The sequence below is a fragment of the Toxorhynchites rutilus genome, chromosome 3 (genome assembly GCF_029784135.1).
Source record: "Toxorhynchites rutilus septentrionalis strain SRP chromosome 3, ASM2978413v1, whole genome shotgun sequence".
NCBI classification, from domain to species: domain Eukaryota; kingdom Metazoa; phylum Arthropoda; class Insecta; order Diptera; family Culicidae; genus Toxorhynchites; species Toxorhynchites rutilus.
The window spans coordinates 132,779,553-132,804,282 of record NC_073746.1 but is presented as its reverse complement, the minus strand read 5'-3'; the positions used below and the strand labels follow the sequence as shown (position 1 = coordinate 132,804,282).

Here is a 24,730-nt window from a genome sequence, read left to right as displayed (position 1 = left end):
TGTCAGTATGCATACACTCTCCTACGAAACATAGTGAAAAAAATATATTCGTCAATGTAAACAAGCGGTGAAAAAAGAGACACTTTTCGACGAGTGATTTGTATGAAGTTCCACTGCCGTGATTCCACCCAGTTATGTGTCACACTGATATTCATTAATTATTTTCAGCAGACAGTTGAACTTCCTGCCAGAAGCTAATTTCCTGTTCGTTACAAACCGTTTGACGGTTATGAGGACATATAACTAAAGGCCCTTTTCAGGGCTACTATTTGGAGTTTCAGAAGAGTTGAACTAACAGATTTCTGAATAATGAAAAGAATTACATTTAATAAACAACTGTTTTGAACAATCACAGTCCTACGTCAAACTTCCGTCCGTGCCCCTAGGCTCAGACCCTTCTACTTTTTTCTAGCATATCGATAATATTTGGTAAATTACTCAATGTCGTCTTTTCGGCGTAAGAATATTCCTATTGTTCCACTGTTCTAAGTTGGACCGTACGAAGCGGGATACATACATTCAATTGTTAATATAACACATATAGGGCCCTATTTCAGGAGACGAGTGCTCATCTCGTTTGTTGTCATATTCTAGAAGCCGAGCTCGACTTGAAACAGACGAGCTCGTCTGACTCGTGTTTATTCATCTTGTTGTTTTAACCCTTTCACGTACAACATCTAGTCTCTCTCGTGGAATTGCAAAAGCAATGTATGTTTTCAACTGCAACCATCAAATTCAATTCAGTAATTGATTGCAAAGATTTTGTATGACGTTTACAACAATGGTCAAGCTAAGATACGCTAGCAGACAGAGACGCAATTGGGGCAGATGAATAAAAAATCGAGAGTGAAGACGAAGCGGCTTTTACTGTGATCGATAATACTTCAGAAGGCAAGGTCACCATTAACAAAAGGAAAATGTCCGCGTGGACAGTAGGGGAAGGGGTATACTCATTGCTAACCCTTGTCCACGGAGGGGTAGGGGGGAGTCTAGAATCGTTCTTTCTCTGTCCACGTGGTAAGGGTGATTGCCATCGAAACTAAACAACAGCGATGAATCTACCGTTCCTTGTCTAGGTCAATCGATGTGGCTAAAAATTCCATTGAACCAGCAGTAATACCTCGGATGATTGTGATATTGGGCACGTGAGATAAAACAGACATTCATTCAGCACGGGTAATCAGTGTATTTTTATGGTCCTATTGTATCAGTCACCGGTTTTACGTGCATTCTTGTCTGCAAGTAATACAATAGTGATTAAGCTGATGATAGCCACTTATCATATGTCGCAACAACATTTGAAACACAGACTGTGAACGCAATGGTGAGGTAACGTGTCTCTACGTAAATTAATATTTTTTACTTGAAATCAACACTTCCATAAAATATGTTTTATCAAATTAACAACTAAAAACAAAATTATGTTACTCTTCGAGGAGACACTGTACTTTATATACCATTTAATCGAAAGGCAATAATCTTGTTCATCGTACACCCGGTTCGTGTTTGTGAATAATTGAATAAGGACGCACGTGTGTGCGTTTGTGTGTATGTGTGGGTTTTGTGACTGATGGCGATTTCGGGTATTCTAGGCACGATATATCTTATTCGGTGTGTTTCTTGATGAAGGACTCCAGCTTCTCAGCGTTGGCTCCGGAGAACGAATCGGCCACGTCCTTGTTCTTTATGAACAGGAACGTTGGCATGCTGGTGATGCTGTACTTGACAGCGAGTTCCTCGCACTCGTCCACGTCGACCTTGACGATGACAATCTTGTCGGCGTACTTGTTCTGGAACTCCTCCAACTTCGGGGCGATCACCTTGCATGGGCCGCACCACGTGGCGAAGAAGTCCACCACGACGAGCTTGTCGCCAGCCGCGTCCAGTCGGCTGTCGAAATCAGCCTGTGAAAGGGGAAAAATACGGAGATATAGTAAGGCAATGTCTAGACAGTCTCAATAGTTTTCTCAAGTTGCAAATCAGAAAAAAAAAACTTTAAAATTACAATATTGTTACCTATAAAGCTGCCCAAACAGTAAAAAATAATCTATATCAATGATCATAAAACAGGGACTATTGTCTTCTATATGAGCAAACTATAATCTCATGTAAGATCCATATCGTTATCTACACGTTGGATCTTTAACGTGACTGTTTTGACGTCCCAATTCACAAGAGTTCCGATCAGCTGAGCTATTGTTTATTAGTGTTCATTCAAAAATTCAGTTTGCTTCAAAATCGGCGTGTTTTCACTTTTGATGTAGGACTACGTCTTTCATTAAGGATATCCAATCAGAAAACAGGTGACGTTTTTATGAAATAAAGTTAATAACTGTTTTAGATGCAAATGATTTTTGACGGTTAGCATACCAAACGAATCGGAAAATCCCTAAGATTCGTCTGATATGCCAAACATTAAGGTAGGTTTAGAGTTCCCGTGAACGTGAACGCGGACAAACACTTTTTTGTTAAAAATTCATCAGTCCACATATAAAACGCAAGGAAAACATCTTGAAACGATAGAAAGAAACATTTTCTAGTTGAAACATCTGTTTCATATTGATATTGATGAAACACAATTCATATTGATAAAAGTGGATTAATCCAATATTTCACAACGATTCTGAATTTCCACCGTGGAATCGAGATGTTGGTGAACTCACCATAGATCACCGACTTCGGTGAACGTGAACGTGAAAACAGTGGTGAATATAGACGTCAAAATGTTTCCTCGTTCATGTTCACGTTTGAATGTCCCAAGGCATTCTGAAAATTATTTCACCGTGAACTGTAAAAGGATATGTTTAGCAATTCTCAAATTTTCAATGAAAATTTTGATATGGATGCAATTTCGTTCAATCGGGTTGAAAAACTTCGTTGCTTCGGGTTGATTCGAGAACAACTGTATATTTTATCCGAATTACTTTATTGAAGCTCGATGTTTATTTACTTCACGTTTACTGTCGAACTTTTAATATGAACGTGAACGTGAACAAAAACGTTCTATTCACCACGATTTTTTGAGTTGTTTGTTCGCAATGTAGTTCACCGTGAAATGATTGTACTATTCCACCACCTGTTCAAGTTCACGTTCACGGGAACTCTAAACCAGGCTTTATACATTACAATCCCCTGGTGTATAAATGGTTTGAACAGATGATAACTAGCAGCAAACATTTATTCTGCTCATTTGTGGGATTATCTACCCATTAATAAGGAGTAACTCATGTAGTCACGATAATATAAACAACGGAGAGAACATTTGCAGGGGTATAAATAGTGGATATTTGTTGAGGTGAATTTTGAGCCTCGTTCTATACTCGAATAAATGGCATTTCGTACAGAGTGATCGAACATTCTCGTTCAGTATGGGATGAAGGAGGTCCAAATGTACGTAATGGTTCAATCATGTTCCCTCCTCTGGAATGGAGAGGGGGTTCCATAAAAATAATACACATATTTCAACCAAACATGACAATTGGAAATTTTCGGAAAACTCTGAAAGAAGATGGGAAAATTCGAAAAATTCAATTCGCATGTGTTCTACAATTACATTTTGACAAGCGTTGTTAGTACATTTGATGTTTGCGGTAAGAAATTGATCTTCGTTCGAACGTGGAAAAGGATCGCCGAATGTGTTGATAAGAGCAAAACTCGAGAAAGGATATGTCCGATTTAGGGCTGTCTTCATTCTATCATATTTTCTGTATAAAAATGTAGCGCCCCTACTATGTTTATCAGCACAAACTATATTTCAACTAAATAAACGTATGCAAAGTATGAAAATCATGAGGAATTCGGTTACCCCGTGTACACAAGCGTTCTTGATCGTAAAGAAGAACGAATGGCATGAAACGAGGATGCAAAATATTGGTTTCTATCACTTATTCTACGCTCTTCCAGCTCGCGCATATTCATTTGTGCACGAGAATTACGTATATCTACACACATATTGATAACATTGTGTTGAAGCTTTGGTTAACTAAACTGCCAATGTGTTGGCAACAATTTCGTGCAGTGGAAGATGTGCACAAGATAAGAGAACGGTCAATCAGAACTCCTCATCAATAGTCTCTCTCAATTCTCTCGCGACCCGAACTTAGACGACTAAACACGCTCCAGATCCGCAATCGACGCGCTTTGCGTAAGGTGCTTTTATATAGCGGCTCATTGAAAGCTCGCATGATGATTTGTTACGTCATTGAAATCAGTCTGCGCACTTTTCCTATGCACAGACTGTATATTAAAGTTTAGATAGAGTGGTGCGCACACGCTCTAGTAAATTGTCAATGGATTAGTGTCAGTTTCGTATGCGTATCTTTGCTTGCACGTGTAGGAGATTCTTGCTTCAGCAAGCAAGCAATCTACGAATTTACGTTGGATTTACAACCAGATGGCGCAGCGAGTAAAAATATGATGTTTGTTTTTGACGTAGAACTACGTCTTTCATTAAGGGTGTCAAATCAGAAAACAGGTCACGTTTTTATGAAATAAAGTTAACGTTAATAACTATTTTTTGCCGCGAACGGATTTTGGCGATTTGCATACTAAACGAATCGGAAATTCCGTAAGATTTGTTTAATATGCCATACAATAGAATCCCCTGGTTAGTAAATGATTAAAATTCATGAAAACTTTAAGTGTTTCTATTTTCCCATACATTTGTTCTGTCCATTTGAGTGCTTTCCCGAACAGAGATATCAATAACGAGCAACTTATCGACGACCAACGGAGGGGAAATCGTAGGATTTAAAGTCTTCGTGAACAAAGGAAAAGAAGAAGAATGAAGGGGAATACTTGCCTAGAGTATAAACAGTGAATCTCGCTGAGGCAAACTTTCATTCGGCATCGGACTGAGTCTGAGTCTGAGGACTTGAGTAATCCAGTTCACTTTGCTTTCGCTGCGCTTCGATCTAAGATTGGACCCCACCAGTGGTAATCCAACTTGGAAATCGTCGTTTGATTTTTCTGTTCGTTTTTCGCGTTATTCGTATCGTGTGTTCTTCTTTCCGCGTCATAAATTGGACGCTTCGCGTAGTGTGCGATGAGCAAGAAGAAGAGAATCCGAGCCTTCGCAAATGTGACACCGCACCGAAAAACAGCGAAGTAGGCGATTTCGGCGCGTCGGTCGAAAATGTAAACGCCCAGGCAGCAACCAAAATTAAGCTCCCCCCGCTGGTGGCGAAGGCGATCGCTCTTGACAAACTCATTAGCGAATTCGCATCGATGGGTGTTACAGCAGAGTACAAGCTGTGTGGCATAATTTAGTCTTTTTCCAAGCAGTTAACATTGTTTATTTTCCGTCTTCATAAGGGCTTCGTTGGTGCCTTTGAGAATGCATCAATGCATTAAACTGACGTTATGGCGAAGCAGACGTTAAGGTTGTGCACCTAAAAATTATTTGGGAATACCAAGCATCTTGAATGTCTTACTGGAATGTTATAAGTTATTTGGGTTCGCGTGCCAGTCGCAAAACTGTCGCAAATCTTCAACTTGGATTGCATTTGCGCTAATATTGATCATAATGAAGCATTGCTACTTTTTTCGAGGTTGTTATTAACAAAAAGAGTTTATTTCTCTTGTTTAGTCATCAAGAATTTTGTATGTGATTAGGTTTTGCTTGCCAGTAGCAAAACTTCCTCCACTAAGGGTGACCTTCTCTCGAGCATGAGAAAGTAATGCAACTCTTTTCGAGGCCAGTAATATTAACAGAAGCGTTTCTTTTGAGAATAGCGCAAAATGATGAGAAATGTTTATATTGCTAGTAGTTTCAAGCCACCAATGTATGGCTCTGTATGCATGCTATGGTGAACGCTTGTTTGGCGCTTGGTTTACGCTTAGTTTGTACGAACGATATCTAGAAGTGCGATTCCTTTGAGGCAATACTAAATAACATGTAGTATGATATTTGATACTTGCAAGTGTTGTCATTGTTGTTGTTTACATGCGGTGCCAAAGATATATTGATGTAGTTATGAGATATGGAATAATGGTGCTGGTGCAACATGTATATAATCGACTGTAGCCGAGTCTATGTCAATTTCGAAAAAGGCCATCGGAATAGCCTACGAGGTAAATTTTCAATGCATTGACATGAAATAAATTGCGACATGCGATTGTTTTGCGAGGGCAAGAATGAATCATCAATCAATTATCGTCAACTGATTCTACAATGAAAAAATCATTTCAGAGATTATTCTACTAAGCAGTTGTTTCTAAAATTTCACAGCATTATAGAATAATATCCGAAGGTATAAACAAGCGACTTATATAAAATAACAGCGTAGTTCAACGTCAACAATGCGGTCGTATCTTGGACACAACCTCCTATAATTTTTTTGACGTAGGACTACGTCTTTCATTTCTATACCGGGGTGTAAAATCAAAGTTTCGAAAACGAAAGCGTTACGCCGGAGACCGAGATTTTGAGCGTTAATAGCTCCTAAACAACTGAACGAAATGGTATGATAAACACTTCATTCGAAAGATAAAATGTCTACGCGTTCTCTACTTGTTACTTTCTGATCCAAAAACTTGTTTCAATAGTCTTAAAATTGCTTTCAAAACAGTCTATTGAAATCACTAATCGGTATATAAGCGAGCGCCGCTCGGAAATCCACTCAGTTCAAATTGAACAGCGATTGGAGCATGTTGTCGCTGTTGTGGTGAAGCTATTCGTTTATCATGAAAGCGCGGATGAACGGTGTAACCAAGAGCCTGTTTGTGCACCTTAGGCCAGAAGGGAATCCATCAGGAGGAGAGTGATGCCACAAACGGTTCCCCGGGAAGATCTCGAAGCAGCCGCTACACACACACACACATACACACACATACACGCGCGGAATTCTTTCCGTTTGGATGCCATTCAGTATCGAGAAAGATCCGGAAATTAATCTGCCAGTTCCTCTGGGAATTTAAAAATACATTCATGTGAAAGAGTTTATTTGAATGTTTTCTATCCATGTAACACTGTGACCAAATATGTTTCAATGAAGTGCTATTAACAGATGGTTATCGAGTTAGCATTAACCACTGGTGGGCTTCCAGTATCGATGAAAATGTAGAAATATCTAATCGTTACTGAAAATAATCTGCCAGTTCCTCTGGGAATTTAAAATTACATTCATGTGAAAGAGTTTATTTTAATGTTTTCTATCCATGTAACACTGTGACCAAATACATTTAGTTTTGTGATTTTTCAATCAATCGCAATTAACAGGATAGCTTCTGAAGAATATTCTTCCCCATCAGTAGGATATTTCCGTATCCAATATTGGATGCATAAAACCTTGTGCCTCCAACGTAACGCTCTCGTTTTCGAAGTCCCCCAAATATTCATTCATTCAGAATGAATTCAGATTCAATTTAAAACAAATGATCTCTAAATCAACGATAGTCCTACGTCACCCTTGCGGTTATACCATAGATATAACCCACTTCCTGTTTTTTGGTTTAAAATTTGTTCGAATTTTTTAGAAAAATCAGATTTTTTTCCAAATTTCGCGGTTTCAAACATTCTTTCTAGTCTGGAAAGGTTAGAAAATTGCTATTTTACATTGTTTCATTCATAACATATGAAGAATGGCTTGGTATAAGTGTTGTAATTCAATATCTTTAATCCTTTTTTAGTATACCGATTGAGGGTTTTAGTGATCGCTAATTTTCTTTTTTGACGTAGGACTACGTCTTTCATTTCTATACCGGGGTGTAAAATCAAAGTTTCGAAAACGAAAGCGTTACGCCGCAGACCGAGATTTTGAGTGTTAATAGCTCCTAAACAACTGAACGAAATGGTATGATAAAAACTTCATTCGAAAGATAAAATGTCTACGCGTTCTATACTTGTTACTTTCTGATCCAAAAACTTGTTTCAATAGTCTTAAATTTGCTTTCAAAATAGGCTATTGAAATCACCAATCGGTATATAAGCGAGCGCCGCTCGGAAATCCACTCAGTTCTAATTGAACAGCGATTGGAGCATGTTGTCGCTGTTGTGGTGAAGCTCTTCATTTATCATGAAAGCGCGGATGAACGGCGTCACCAAGAGCCTGTTTGTGCACCTTAGGCCAGAAGGGAATCCATCAGGAGGAGAGTGATGCTGCAAACGGTTCCCCGGGAAGATCTCGAAGCAGCCGCTACACACACACACACACATACACGCACGGAATTCTTTCCGTTTGGATCGAGAAAGATCCGGAAAATAATCTGCCAGTTCCTCTAGGAATTTAAAAATACATTCATGTGAAAGAGTTTATTTGAATGTTTTCTATCCATATAACACTGTGACCAAATATGTTTCAATCAAGTGCTATTAACAGATGGTTATCGAGTTAGCAATTAACCACTGGTGGGCTTCCAGTATCGAGGAAAATGTGGAAATATCTAATCGTTACTGAAACTAATCTGCCAGTTCCGCTGGGAATTTAAAATTACATTCATATGAAAGAGTTTATTTTAATGTTTTCTATCCATGTAACACTGTGACCAAATACATTAGGTTTTGTGATTTTTCAATCAATCGCAATCAACAGGATAGCTTCTGAAGATTATTCTTCCCCATCAGTAGGATATTTCCGTATCCAATATTGGATGCATAAAACCTTGTGCCTCCAACGTAACGCTCTCGTTTTCGAAGTTCTCCAAATATTCATTCATTCAGAATGAATTCAGATTCAACTTCATACAAATGATCTCTAAATCAACGATAGTCCTACGTCACCCTTGCGGTTATACCATAGATATAACCCACTTCCTGTTTTTTGTTCGTTACAAACTGTTTGACGTTTATGATTACATATAACAAAAGGCCCTTTCCGGGGCTACTATTTGGAGTTTCAAAAGAGTTAAACTAACAGATTTCTGAACAATGAAAAGAATTACATTTAAAGAAAACAACTGTTCTGAATAATCACAGTTCTACGTCAAACTTCGTCCGTGCCCCTAGGCTCAGACCATTCTACTTTTATTTATTTATTTCTTTAAACCAACTGACACACACTTGGTCTTAATGATTTTTTTTAAACTAAATGATAATACTAAATCACGTACAATGTATCATAGTCCAGGAGGTGGATTTAAGTGGAAATTAGCATTTAGAGCTCGACAGTTATTCTCTAGACAAAAACTGTCTTCGACAAAGTTGTTACATATAAAAGAGCGCTCATTTTTATGTTATCAAAAATAGGTTGACCAAAATTGTCGATGAAATAAAAAATATAACTTTCTCATCTTTATAAATAGAGGTGAACATAGTTCGACAATGTGGTCACCAAGAAGAAACAACTGTTTTTGACGTAGGACTACGTCTATCATTTCTATACCGGGGTGTAAATTCAAAGTTTCGAAAACGAAAGCGTTACGCCGGAGACCGAGATTTTGAGCGTTAATAGCTCCTAAACAACTGAACGAAATGGTATGATAAACACTTCATTCGAAAGATAAAATGTCTACGCGTTCTATACTTGTTACTTTCTGATCCAAAAACTTGTTTCAATAGTCTTAAATTTGCTTTCAAAACAGGCTATTGAAATCACCAATCGGTATATAAGCGAGCGTCGCTCGGAAATCCACTCAGTTCTAATTGAACAGCGATTGGAGCATGTTGTCGCTGTTGTGGTGGAGCTCTTCATTTATCATGAAAGTGCGGATGAACGGTGTCACCAAGAGCCTGTTTGTGCACCCTAGGCCAGAAGGGAATCCATCAGGAGGAGAGTGATGCCACAAACGGTTCCCCGGGAAGATCTCGAAGCAGCCGCTACACACACACATACACGCGCGGAATTCTTCCCGTTTGGATGCCATTGAGCATCGAGAAAGATCCGGAAATTAATCTGCCAGTTCCTCTGGGAATTTAAAAATACATTCATGTGAAAGAGTTTATTTGAATGTTTTCTATACATGTAACACTGTGACCAAATATGTTTCAATCAAGTGCTATTAACAGATGGTTATCGAGTTAGCATAAACCACTGGTTGGCTTCCAGTATCGAGGAAAATGTGGAAATATCCAAACTGAAAATAATCTGCCAGTTCTTCTGGGAATTTAAAATTACATTCATGTGAAAGAGTTTATTTTAATGTTTTCTATCCATGTAACACTGTGACCAAATACATTTGGTTTTGTGATTTTTCAATCAATCGCAATTAGCAGGATAGCTTCTGAAGATTATTCTTCCCCATCAGTAGGATATTTACGTATCCAATATTGTATGCGCCCGCAATCGATTATTGTTCAGTCGCCGAAAGTTCCGAGCTCAGAGAGTTCATTCCTCTCTAGTTTGCCTTCCAAATTGCCATCGTAAACCACGCCTTCTCTCGATTCAATCACGCACAGAAAGCATACTTTAGCGATATTCTGGTGGTGAGACGCATTCATTTTTCGTGAGGACATCGACAAGACAACATCGTTGCTGAGGGTGCTGGACGGCGAAGGATCGAGATCTGCCCTGAAACGTAAGCAGTTTGTTTGAAACTATGAGGGAGCACAGAGAAGCCGATTCTTCGAGAGAAGAGAAGGTGACCATCGAAGCAGCCGCTACACATACACATACACGCACGGAATTCTTTCCGTTGGGATGCCGTGCAGCATCGAGAAAGATCCGGAAAATAATCTGCCAGTTGCTCTAGGAATTTAAAAATACATTCATGTGAAAGAGTTTATTTGAATATTTTCTATCCATGTAACACTGTGACCAAATATGTTTCAATCAAGTGCTATTAACAGGTGGTTATCGAGTTGGCATTAACCACTGGTGGGCTTCCAGTATCGAGGAAAATGTGGAAATATCTAATCGTTACTGAAAATAATCTGCCAGTTTCTCTGAGAATTTAAAATTACATTCATGTGAAAGAGTTTGTTTTAATGTTTTCTATCCATGTAACACTGTGACCAAATACATTTGGTTTTGTGATTTTTCAATCAATCGCAATTAGCAGGATAGCTTCTGAAGATTATTCTTCCCCATCAGTAGGATATTTACGTATCCAATATTGGATGCATAAAACCTTGTGCCTGCAACGTAACGCTCTCGTTTTCGAAGTTCTCCAAATATTCTTTCATTTAGAATGAATTCAGATTCAACTTCAAACAAATGATCTCTAAATCAACGATAGTCCTACGTCACCCTTACGGTTATACCATAGATATAACCCACTTCCTGTTTTTTTTTGCTCTAACTTTTATATTTCAAATTCTACATGCAAACTGTCTTCGAAAGACTTTTAGAACTCACTAATACAAACATTTTGCGATGCAGAACTTGTCTAACGCAAATTAGAAAAAAGCGCCATATTGGTTATTTCAAAAGATAACAAAAAACTTTGTTCTACAAAGTTAATTAAAATAACTGGGGCTACAACATTATCGAACTATGTTTATCTCTATCTATAAAGATAGGAAAGTTATATTTTTTATTACGTCCTGCAATGCGGTCGTGTCTTGAACACAACTCCCTATCATTTTTCATAAAGCGAGTATCCATTGAATGTTGAACTAGTACGGAACCCATATATCGTAGTGATTTACGTAATAAAATTTCATCAGATGCTCATGAATGACGGTTTTAAATATATGTATGTAGGGGTAAAACGGACATGTTAAGAAAAACTTCAATTATATCTTTGGAAACTCATGTTTCCCAAAACTTTGATGCAGTTTCTTGCAATTCAATATACTTTCTCTCTACCTAATTTGTCAAATATTTTACAAAAAAGTGTTTTTTAATGTTTTCTACTGAAATTAAAACAGACCGAAACATACATCATTTTTTCGGTGCGGGTAAAATGGACACATAGTGGGGGTAATATGGACAGGTTTGTAATATATGCAGCGTAGAGGTATATCGATCGCGAGAGGAATAATTTTATTCAACCAAGGTCTGAACTCATCACGAATGTCCGTTGAATGATGAAAAGATCGAATTAATCCACCTAGAAGTGATATCGTGCTTTTCAGCAGTATAAACGGACAGACCCTCAACTATTTTGCTTTTGGTTCCAGTCAGCTTCTAAACAGTCCACATTTGGCGATTTGATTTCCATTTATAGATGCAGGGCATTCCTTAGGAACAGATTAAACAGACTTTTCACAGTCCATCTCACTCCCACTGGTAACTGTTCGTTTTACCCCACCGGTACAATATTTTTTAAAATAATTTTAATTTTCCACTCTAAAATGAAACGCGTCGATTTGGTCCTCGTCAGTGAAGGCAAAACATTTACGGACAACCCAATAAAATGTTCCACAACAAATCGAATTACGGAGCATAGTAATGGTTGGGAACCTTTGCGAACTTAATAACAGTTTCTAATGACTTTTGGGGTTCAAATTTCAAGATTGAAATATGAACACCTAATTGATGTGGAACTCTCATCTCAAGTAAGCCACCATTAGTCCGTTTGAAGAACTGAGATGAAAAATCCAAACGATAAAAATTATTCTTCAGTTCTGCTTTAAACTTTTCTCAATCCCACAGAGAGGGGATGATTATTTAGTGTGGAGTGTTAACACCATTGCTGCTAAAATATTTGTGTTGGTATTCCCGGCGTCATGACTCGACAGTTTTTTTCTCTCACACTCTGCGCGCGAATGCGGTCAGATCGAACGCAACGATAATGACATCATCCACGTGTTTATAGTTGATTCACGGTTTCGCGTACACAAGAATGGGCGGCCAGACCAGACCGTGTCTCATCCCCAGCTCGCTTCTCAACCAAAAACGATTAGAGAAGCCGCCTGACAACAACAGGAGTAGAACACACAAATGTGCATAGTAATTGTTACGTGCTGATTGTGTTACATGCATGGTATTATAAGACGGGAACGAATGCTGCAGAGCTCGTTCTTCAGCGGGAAAAATATAAACCGTGTGTCTTTTTCCTCGCCAGAACATATAGGACATTTTCTGGTTTCATGCGGCAAGAGGCTTGTTCAATTAAGAGTGCTTTCAAGAACTATTTGCACAGCAAATAGTGCAAGTGACAGTAAACTTGTTCTATCAACGATAATCAGTCATATTCAACGTTATCGATTTTTCTTTCTTATAAACTTGAAGCGCTCGTGTAAACGCGTGAACGCGTGCGAATGGTGTGCTACAAATCAATCTGATTTGCCGCCACTGCATTATCAGCGGGGCAACATTGTTTACATTATCTCGCTGCGCCTCTCGACAAACAGGTTTTCAACAATTATCTGCGGAATTTTCAATGCTCATACGTTTTTAATGACATTTTAACTTGGCTTCCGTTCTTTTCAGTGATTGTCGGACGGCTCTCGTGGCCTATCTGTGAGGAGAAACTTTAGTACAAATATTCGTTGCACAAATTCATTGTGCATTGTTTCACGAATGAATTGATATGAATGAGATCTTTTTATCATCAACATCAATAAGCTCTCGGCCGGTCATCCCATGATTCTCTTGGTCATGTTGGAGTAAAAGTTCTGCTGATTCAAGGTTTAAAATATAGTGAAGATATTTCACAAATTGAAAACGATTACGGTTGTTCCGAATCTGATAGAAATTTCTAATTTGTTTTTGTGATGATCGATGCAAATGTTTATGCCTTCGTTGTCTCATTCAATATTTGTAAACAAACAATATGTTGCTTACTATCCAGATTTGTTTATTTCTTCATTCGGGACCCAAGAATTGAAAGTCAAAAATGTACATTGCATTCAGCATCTCAAAGCAGAAATGTTGATGCTAAGTCAATCACTAATGTGTCTATTTTCCTTTCTTTTCACGCGATGTGGCAACATGATCATTGCATATGATTCAGGATGTCGTTGCTGACATTCAAACAATTTGTCGTCATGTATATTTTTATGTGCAAGGTTTAGGTATGCGTCACGATAAATTTCTTCCTTTTCCCATGATTTCATTTCTACTGAAATTTTCCATTCAACGAATTTTGAGAGCTTCTAGCTTCTTCTGACTGTTGATATTTCATCATGATATCATAGGGGCTGTCCACATACCACGTGGACAGAAAGAGCATGATTTTGGACACCCCCTCCCCCTCCGTGGACAAGCGAGGACATTCCTTATACCCCTCCCCCTGATGTCCACGTGGACATTCCTCCGGTTTTGAGGAAAAAATCAAGAAATTAAATTTTTTTCGCTTAAATTTCATTTCAAGTATGTTTCTATTTTCTATTCCATATGTTTATTCATAAAAATTATAGCCTTACCAATGGTAACGATTTGTCTTGAAATCTTCGATTTCAGGGGAGCTCATTATTTTCTTCCGAATTCCATTTACGTTATCTCCGTATCCATTTTAAAACATCGATTGTGAACTTATTCTCAAATATTTTTATTAAAGCTGGCTGGCTGTTTGAGTTTTCAAAAAAAAAAAACAGACAATGAAATGAAGCACTTTGTTTGAAAACAGAATTTTCTCGTCTAAACATCAATGACTTTCGTTTTTACAGGGTCGGTGGTGCCTGATGGCCCTAATGAACCTAGTAAAACAAAACATCTGCAGTATCATCGTGATCGATGATTCCGTTGACCTACAACCCTTAATTGTTAAATGCTAAATATTGTCATGAAAAATTCGTGCCGATTCTAAGGAAAAAACCAAAAGCATATTTTTGTAGACGTACATCTTTTCGATCATAGATGCACCTTTTTTTCTGAATATTTCAGCATCCTTCATGCAACTTGAGAATTCCATCCTCTGAGAACTTATGCTATGCAGTAAGTTGAAGAACTTATGCTATGCAGTAAGTTGAAGAACTTATGCTATGCAGTAAGTTGAAGAACTTATGCTATGCAGTAAGTTGAAGTTCTTACAAGAATCTTAACAGTTAATAGTCTGAAGATGCAATATCTGGTGAGTAAGGCGGGTGTAGTTTTAGAAGTGCCCTAGAAGCGTTCTGGATCGTTGATTTTAATACGTTCAGCTGCTAGCAGTACTTGTTGGAATTCATCGAAACTAGTTGCTTGGTAGAAAGAAGCTCATGATACAAATTTTCTTCCAGTTTTACTAGACCCAGCAATAACTTTCTTCAAGCGAAAACCTGCTTCGGGGTTCCAATAACTTGCTAAGATTTTTTTTAACTCAACATTCTTGTGAATGATTTGCCCTTTACAATTCGCTACAAATATGTATTTTCGTCGCGTTTATGAAACGAATCGCAGCATGAGATAAGTCCCTTCAAGTGTTTTTCGGTAAAATAAACCCTTATTCCGGAATCTGGTCGGATTTTAAATTAGCACAATGTTGCGTTCTTTAAGAGTGAAGTCTAGTCTAGAAATTTGAAAAAAATCTTTTTTTTTCTTCATATTTCTCTAATTCAGACATTCAAGAATATACTATAGAAGAGACTTTTCGAAAATCTCATTATTTACCAAGTTAGAGCCATTTTAGTGATGCGGTATCTAACCTGTTACGGCCATAACAATTAACTTCAAACGCGTTTTTCTCGAAGCATGTTTTTTTCAAACTGGCTTACACGATATCTCATGTTCGGCTTATCCAATCTATTCTTATATGAATACAATCTGTATGCATCTTTCTATCGCATGAACCTATAAAAAATCATAATTTCGTAACTTTAAAAAAATCAAGAAACTTGAAAAAATGTTTTAAACGGCAGTTTTTCATCAAATTTCTGCCATTTTGTCAAAAAACACGTTTTTGACTTGTCCGAGGTTCATACGATAGTGGCATCTTCACTGGTTCAGAATCTGTTCGATTTGATTGTTTCAGATAACCAGGACTGGGATCGTGTACGCCATGACATAACATTTTTTGAACCCCCTCACTTGATCAGCTTCTAATTATGGATATATTCCGTTCAGTTTTTGTTTTATTGTTGAAAGATAGATAAACAAATAGTAATATAATGGATGGTAAAAATATTCTTTGTTTTATTTTGACGTAGAACTACGTCTTTCATTAAGGGTGTCAAATCAGAATACAGGTCACGTTTTTATGAAATAAAGTTAACGTTAATAACTATTTTTGCCGCGAACGGATTTTGGCGATTTACATACTAAACGAATCGGAAATTCCGTAAGATTTGTTTAATATGCCATACATTAGAATCCTCTTGTTAGTAAATGGTTAAAATTCATGAAAACTTTAAGTGTTTCTATTTTCCCATACATTTGTTCTGTCCATTTGAGTGCTTTCCCGAACAGAGCTATCAATAACGAGCAACTTATCGACGACCAACGGAGGGGAAATCGTAGGATTTAAAGTCTCCGTGAACAAAGGAAAAGAAGAAGAATGAAGGGGAATACTTGCCTAGAGTATAAACAGTGGATCTCGCTGAGGCAAACTTTCATTCGGCATCGGACTGTTGAGTAATCCAGTTCACTTTGCTTTCGCTGCGCTTCGATCTAAGATTGGACCCCACCAGTGGTAATTTAACTTGGAAATCGTCGTTTGATTTTTCTGTTCGTTTTTCGCGTTATTCGTATCGTGTGTTCTTCTTTCCGCGTCATAAATTGGACGCTTCGCGTAGTGTGCGATGAGCAAAAAGAAGAGGAAGGCAGGCTCGAGCCCTGCAAAAAACAAACGCATTGCTAGGGGCAATAAAATTTCGAGGTAAGCGTCATCTAATGATGCACGCGGTGTTGGTGCAGTGAATAGCGCTCGCACTGAACCGAGCCTTCGCGAATGTGACACCGCACCGAACAACAGCGAAGTAGGCGATTTCAACGCGTCGGTCGAAAATGTAAACGCCCAGACAGCAACCAAAATCAAGCTCCCCCCGCTGGTGGTGAAGGCGATCGCTCTTGACAAACTCATCAGCGAATTCGCATCGATGGGTGTTACAGCAGAGTACAAGCTGTGTGGCATAATTCAATCTTTTTCCAAGCAGTTAACATTGTTTATTTTCCGTCTTCATAAGGGCTTCGTTGGTGCCTTTGAGAATGCATCAATGCATTAAACTGACGTTATGGCGAAGCAGACGTTAAGGTTGTGCACCAAGAAATTATTTGGGAATACTAAGCATCTTGAATATCTTACTGGAATGTTATAAGTTTTTTGGGTTCTCGTATCAGTCGCAAAACTGCCTTCAACTAGGATTGCATTTGCGCTAATATTGATCATAATGAAGCATTGCTACTGTTTTCGAGGTTGTTATTAACAAAAAGAGTTTATTTCTCTTGTTTAGTCATCAAGAAAGTAAATGTTCTGGAATTTTGTTTGTGACTAGGTTTTGCTTGCCAGTAGCAAAACTTCCTCCACTAAGGGAGACAGCTGCGCTTATCTCGAGCATGAGAAAGTAATGCAATTCTTTTCGAGGCCAGTAATATTAACAGAAGCGTTTCTTTTGAGTATAGCGCAAAATGATGAGAAATGTTTATATTGCTAGGAGTTTCAAGCCACCAATGTATGGCTCTGTATGCATGCTATGGTGAACACTTGTTTGGCGCTTGGTTTACGCTTAGTTTGTACGAACGATATCTAGAGGTGCGATTCCTTTGAGGCAATACTAAATAACATGTAGCATGATATTTGATACTTGCAAGTGTTGTCATTGTTGTTGTTTACATGCGGTGCCAAAGATATATTGATGTAGTTATGAGATATGGAATAATGGTGCTGGTGCAACATGTATATAATCGACTGTAGCCGAGTCTATGTCAATTTCGAAAAAGGCCATCAGAATAGCCTTCGAGGTAAATTTTCAATGCATTGACATGAAATAAATTGCGACATACGATTGTTTTGCGAGGGCAAGAATGAATCATCAATCAATTATCGTCAACTGATTCTACAATGAAAAAATCATTTCAGAGATTATTCTACTTAGCAGTTGTTTCTAAAATTTCACAGCATTATAGAATAATATCCGAAGGTATAAACAAGCGACTTATATAAAATAACAGCGTAGTTCTACGTCAACAATGCGGTTGTATCTTGGACACAACCTCCTATAATTTTTTTTCGGAGCTCAAAGAAACGTCCGAAATTTGTGTCTTTATCCTCCTTAATCTGATCGAGTCAAATCCTATCGGATTGTGCAAATGTTGCAACCTTGAAATGCAGAATGCAAAGGTTTATTTCGTTCGGATTGCGATATGTCAAATCCGAACGGGTTCCGTAATATGGGTTAATATGTAGTCCATGCATTTTTGGATGTTTGCATGTTGCATGCATGTTTTTCGTGATGTTTCGTTTCTCATGAACGGTGATTTTCGACATCTTTAGCGAATCTACTAATTCGTGTGCATCAAAGATTAATATTTTCTTTTACTTAATCAGCAGTCGCAGCATGAACTTTCCAGACAACTCAAAAGAAGCGTATTACAAAAATTACCAGACATCAATGAAGAACATCATTGCAAGAAATAGATCTCCAGAGATACGGCCCGTACACTCATTTGTTGTTCGTTTCAATGTTCAGATATCCTTGAGAGTTCTCGAAAAAAAAGTCACAGGGGGGTTGTATCCGAGACACGACCGCATAGTTGACGTAGGATTCCGTTAAGGCCCATTTATACGTTGCTAGTAGCTGACTTGACAGTGAGCAGCTACTGGGCCGGTGAACTCGCTTGACAATTGGTTGACTCACCTTGTCCGTTCACACAGTGTGAGCTGCTGACGATAAACTAGATACTACAGCATTGGCATACCAGGGATGCCAGATGATTTTTCAACTGTCCATTAAATAGTCGGAAACAGCAATCAGGTCCGAATTTGACGGATGATTGATCCAAAATCGACTTCTCTATTGGCAGTTTTCGTATCAGGTTTTTAGTTGCATTTATCATTATACAATTTTATCGTGAAATACACGCTGACCGTGTATAAAAATACTTTGTGCTGAATTTCTTCGAACTGAAGGTACTATCCGAAAAAGCAAAAAGGCAATAGGATTTGGGCCAGGAATTCGATGCAAGGAAAGGGAGCAACAAATACAATATTGAAGGAACTCATCGATGATGATCCTCTAGAGTACAGAGCAGTGTTGAGAAAACACCTGAATAAGTGGAAACACTGTTGGATTTAATTGGTCCAACAATACAACGCTATACCTGCATGAGTGAAATAAAAAAAAAAACGACATTGATGTACCTTTCTTTTGGAATATCGTTCAGATTGTTGTCAATATTTTTTAGAATCTCGAAAGCATCCATAGCTAAGATAATTCCGGAAGTATGTGATGCTATAAATGACAGTCTAAAAGATTTTTAAAATTTTTATTTATTTCGCCTTGCCAGCAGCTTCGTGTACCAATTTGTGAAATGAAAATGATAGTAGATTTGCAGGTGGAATATATACGCGTCAAAAATTAAAATAATGAAAATGTACTTTTTTAAATCGAATATGTATTCTGTTTCTTAGAACAATACTTTTTTTTGCAAGTTGTGAGAGAATTTAGAATGAAAATTGTGCCTGGTAATGATTCTATATTAGAGATTCTCAAGAAAACTATCTCAAAATGAAAACCAATAATTTTCAAGTCTATAAATATCTTCGCATATTTTCAAATATCTTAAAAATAGAGACATTTCTTTACGTTTGGCATCCCTGATTCGAGCGCTAAATTCTGTTTAAGGGATGCGAGTGCGAGTAAATTCAAAAAACTTTGAAGTAGCTCGCACGCCGGATTACACATGACACTAACTGGCATGATGTGTTCACATGGTGCGAGTAGCTGCACTGCAGTAATTGACCAGACCGACTCGTATGCTTACTCGCACCGTCTGAACCCGGCTTTAGACTATCTGTTGATTTTGAATATGTTTGAAGCAGGGTTGCCAACTATAATTTTAAAAAATCGGGAAGAATGAAAATAAAGTTCAAGATAAATCAGGATAGATCATATTGGGTTGTCCGAAAAGTTAATTTTTGGGAGAATAAAACCATCATTTTCAATCAACGCATTATAATTTAATGCATATTCCTATTTCACAATCTTTCGCCATTTTTCACACAGCTTCAATATTCTATCCTTCCAGAACATGTTTTATTCCTCGTCGAAAATTGCTGCGAGCCATACATGTGAAAAACAGGTTGCTTGGTAGTAGCTCATAATACAGAATCCATTCCAAATCCCACTAGAAACAGAGTTTATCTTCGTGTAATTATAAAAAATATTCGTGGATATGTAAAAGAATTAATAAACATGGTATAAATCCTCGCATAAGCGAAATGCTAGTGTTTGGCCTGACTTTTTGATCGTTTATATTTTTTCCGAAAAACCTACAGTCAATTGCAGAGAAATCAATATTCTAATTTTCACTGAATTCATCATCAATGCTTTGGAATTATTCTTTACTCAACAAATGAGGAAACCAAATCAGCAATAGAAGGCTTGTTGAATTTTTCCTATTTTTTATGATATTCAGTACGGTTATAGATATATTTACCATAGTCCCGTCATCAAAGTTAGTTCTACTTTGAATCAGGCGAACAAATTACATATATATATTTTTTTATATTGACTGTGGATTCAAACATTTTCTCTTGAGTAAGTTAACACTCTGAAACGTATTCCTACATTAATAACTCTGAGTATACACTACATACACATTATCCTCAATAAAGCAATTTTGTTCCTCAAACTTAATCTCGTTGTAATTTCATAGATGCGTCAGACAATCTGGTTTCATGAAATAGCACTGTTTTGGGAAGCCACGAAACAATCGAGGGTAGAGATAAAAAAAAAAGTTAAGTACAAAGTTTAACTTAATGTAAGATATATACAAGTGCAAACCGGAGAACTATCATGACAGAAAACTTTGGCATGGAAACCAGTATATTTATTACGAATAATGTGAACAGTACAAAAATCAGGAAAAATTAGGATCACTTCAGAAAAATCAGGATAAATTGAGTGTTTGTCTGGATATCAGGGAGCATGCTAGAAAGTCAGGAAAATCCGGAAAAATCAGGAAGGTTGGCATCTCTGGTTTGAAGAACTATATAGTTAAATTCTTTGATAATGATTTGATTTTAATGTCTCTGTTAGGGAACACATTTCGGTAGGAACAAAAGTCCCCCTACTTTCATGTATTTGCAAGGCCGATTTCCCCCAGGCAGCTTGGTTTTGATGTCTCTGTTGGGGAACACATTTCGGTAGGAACAAAAGTTCCCACTACTTTCATGTATTTGCAATGCCGATTTCCCCCCAAGCAGCTTGGTTTTGATGTCTCTGTTAGGGACCCTCCGCATGTGTCGTCAATTTCGACCAATCAGAAGTGGGTATTTCCGTTAGAATAGGGGTTGAGATTTTTCGATTGTTCGATAGTTAGTTTCATGACATATATTATTTTCTTCAATATAAAAAATTGTTATGGAGTGCCGAAATCGATCGACGCAAAAATTTCATCAATCCATCATGAAATGACTGAGCAATAAGCGTTTGAAATTGGACAATTTTCACGATGTGGTCGATTTTCGATTTTCATTTTATACCCCAATATGTTCCCGAAAGACGTAATCCTACATCAAAAAACAAGCAGTTTTGTACGCACTTAAGTCGAATTCCAATCGGTAATAGAGGGCCATTAAATCCGTCAGGATAAAGACACCCAATAATACCAAGAATGTTGGATTTTTTCTAGTATTGAAAATCACGACTTAAGCGCGAAACGTTTTTAAAGTTCAAATTATGAATGAAAATTAACTTTTCCGTACCAAATTAGCATTCTGTTTAAATGAAAAAAACAGGAAGTGGGTTATATCTATGGTATAACCGCAAGGGTGACGTAGGACTATCGTTGATTTAGAGATCATTTGTTTGAAGTTGAATCTTAATCCATTCTGAATGAATGAATAAATGAGTATTAGAGGGACTTCGAAAACGAGAGCTTTACATTGGAGGTACAAGGTTTTATGCATCCAATATAGGATACGAAAAACCTTGTTCTGAAGAATAATCTTCAGAAGCTTTCCTGCTAACTGCACTTGATTGACAAATCACAAAACCAAATGTATTATATGGATATTTTATGGATAGAAAACATTAAAATAAACTCTTTCGCTTGAATGTAATGTTCAATTCCAAGGGGAACTGGCAGATTATTTTCCAGCAACGATTAGATATTTCCACATTTTCCTCGATACTGGAAGCCCACCAGTGGTTAATACTAACTCGATAACCACCTGTTAATATCACTTGATTGAAAAATATTTGGTCACAGTGTTACATGGATAGAAAACATTCAAATAAACTCTTTCACATGAATGTATTTTCAAATTCCCAGAGGAACTGGCAGATTATTTTCCAGAAATGATTTGATCTTTCCGGAACTTTCTTGATGCTGAATGGCATCCAAACGGAAAGAATTCTGCGCGTGTATGTGTCGATACTTCGCCGTCCACCTCCTCCAGCACGTTAGGCAACGATGTTGTCTTGTCGATGTCCTCACGAAAAATGAATGCGTCTCACCACCAGAACATCGCTTAAGTATGCTTTTTGTGCGAGATTGAATCGAGAGAAGGTGTGGTTTACGATGGCAATTTGGAAGGCAAACTAGAGGGGAATGAACTCTCTGAGCTCGAAACTTTCGGCGACTGAGCAATAATCGATTGCGTGCGCATACAATATTGGATACGGGAATATCCTACTGATGGGGAAGAATAATCTTCAGAAGCTTTCCTACTAATTACACTTGGTTGAAAAATTCGCTGTGTTATATGGTTAGAAAACATTAAAATAAACTCTTTCACATGAATGTATTTTTAAATTCCCAAAGGAACTGGCAGATTATTTTCCAGAAATGATTAAATCTTTCCGGAATTTTCTCGATGCTGAATGGCATCCAAACGGAAAGAATTCCGCGCGTGTATGTGTGTGTGTAGCGATGTCTTCCCGGGGAACCGTTTGTGGCATCACTCTCCTCCTGATGGATTCCCTTCTGGCCTAAGGTGCACAAACAGGCTCTTGGTGACACCGTTCATCTGCGCATTCATGATAAACGAAGAGCTTCACCACAACAGCGACAACTTGCTCCAATCGCTATTCAATTAGAACTGAGTGGATTTCCGAGCGGCGCTCGCTTATATACCGATTGGTGATTTCAATAGCCTGTTTCGAGAACAATTTTAAGGCTATTGAAACAAGTTTTTGGATCAAAAAGTAACAATTATATAACGCGTAGACATTTTATCTTTCGAATGAAGTGTTCATCATACCATTTCGTTCAGTTGTTCAGGAGCTATTAACGCTCAAAATCTCGGTCTCCGGCGTAACGCTTTCGGTTTCGAAACTTTGATTTTACACCCCGGTATAGAAATGAAAGACGTAGTCCTACGTCAATACTTTTTTTCAAGTGGTGAAAGAATCTTGTACGAAAACTGGTATTATGGACTCAAACGAGAATGGGACTCAAACTATGGTCTCTAATTGAAAGTCGCCACCAGATGTCGACACTATTCCTTTGTCATCGCGAATCCACTCTTTGTCCAAAATAAAAAACGTTTTGAAACCAAAACTAAACAATCAGTTGACAGATGTTTGACAAAGTAAAAACTATGTTCGAATTCGAACATGCGTTAAAATAAAATTAGTGAAGTAAACTTTTATTCATATGGATTCAAGTAAATACTAGGAAAGTTCACTTTGCTTGGGAACGGGTAGAATAAGTAAATACTTTTTTTTATTCATAAGGCCTACTAATATTGTGCAAACGTTTTTGGTGCAGGCTAATTGGAAAGCGCAGCAAGAACAGTGCGGCGCTCAACGTGTTAATTCGATAGTTAATTGCTTCCATACAAAGGTGGATTTCAACATTGTATCGCGAACAATTTGCAACGAAATGTATGTTCGATCGCGGTTGACAGGTTTCAAACTATTGAAATGTGTCCACCGCGATCTGGCACCACTGGCACATGTCGTGATTGACCTACCACCGAACGGGGACAAACACAAAACTCGTGTTTAATTGTATTGCCGGACGAAATAACTGCGCACTCATACTTGCATCCACACGACGACGCGAACAATTAAACACCGTGATGATCTTCGTCTCCGACAGCGGGATTCCGCGGTGAAGCAAAAGGGAACACAATAACGGCGATGGATTGCAGAATAAACTTGTCATTTGATGTCTTAGTGCGGTGGAACATTGAGAAGCCACGAAACTTTGTGGTTAACACATAATTAGCGTTATGTGATTTAATCTAACCACCAATGTGCGATTTGTACAATGTCAAAAACGAGTTGAATAAGGTGGTTCCGGATATTTTCCCGAAGCATTGCTAATTACGCCTGAGGGTTGCGATAAGCTTCACTTGTCATTGAGAACTTAGCCGCAATGTTATCCACAGTGCTATGACTTATTCCAGATAAGAACTGGTCAAACTATTACTTACAGCATCCTTAACGACGTACACCATATTGACAGATCACGGAAGTTTTGTTACAGGAGATATTTGAGGAATAATAAACACTTTCACTCAGCACACTTTTCGTGAGATGAGGCGAGGAAATCGCGTGTTGACCGGTTGACTGACACTTTGCGAATGACGCTAGAGCGCTAGAAATGCAGGGGTACGACTAAAACGTCAAATCCCTCGTATTGCCAGTGTACCCAATATTGCTGCGGTTTACTGACATTTTGGTTCAATCAATTACTGTTGTGTACAACTCGGTGCGGTTATATAGTCGAATAGTGGCTAACTTTAAACTCCATGTTAAATGTGAACACCTCCATGTGAAACCAAAATAAGAATATCGCTCATGCAGTGCAGTTAGAATAGAGCAGCACATTTTTCGATTTCAGTCCTCGTAAATGATATGTTGATAAACAAATGACGC

The 24,730-nt window shown here is 37.9% G+C and overlaps 1 protein-coding gene across 1 annotated transcript; it reads right to left on the bottom strand.

Moving 5' to 3' along the window:
* Positions 1–1,166: 1,166 nt before the first annotated feature.
* Positions 1,167–24,445, bottom strand: LOC129778534 (thioredoxin-2). Its single transcript, XM_055785495.1, has 2 exons — positions 24,286–24,445; positions 1,167–1,904 (listed from the first exon to the last, which is right to left on the bottom strand). Exons 1-2 carry the CDS (start codon positions 24,307–24,309, stop codon positions 1,605–1,607), a joined length of 324 nt encoding a protein of 107 aa, XP_055641470.1. The 5' UTR covers positions 24,310–24,445; the 3' UTR covers positions 1,167–1,604.
* Between the last annotated feature and the right edge of the window lie 285 nt (positions 24,446–24,730).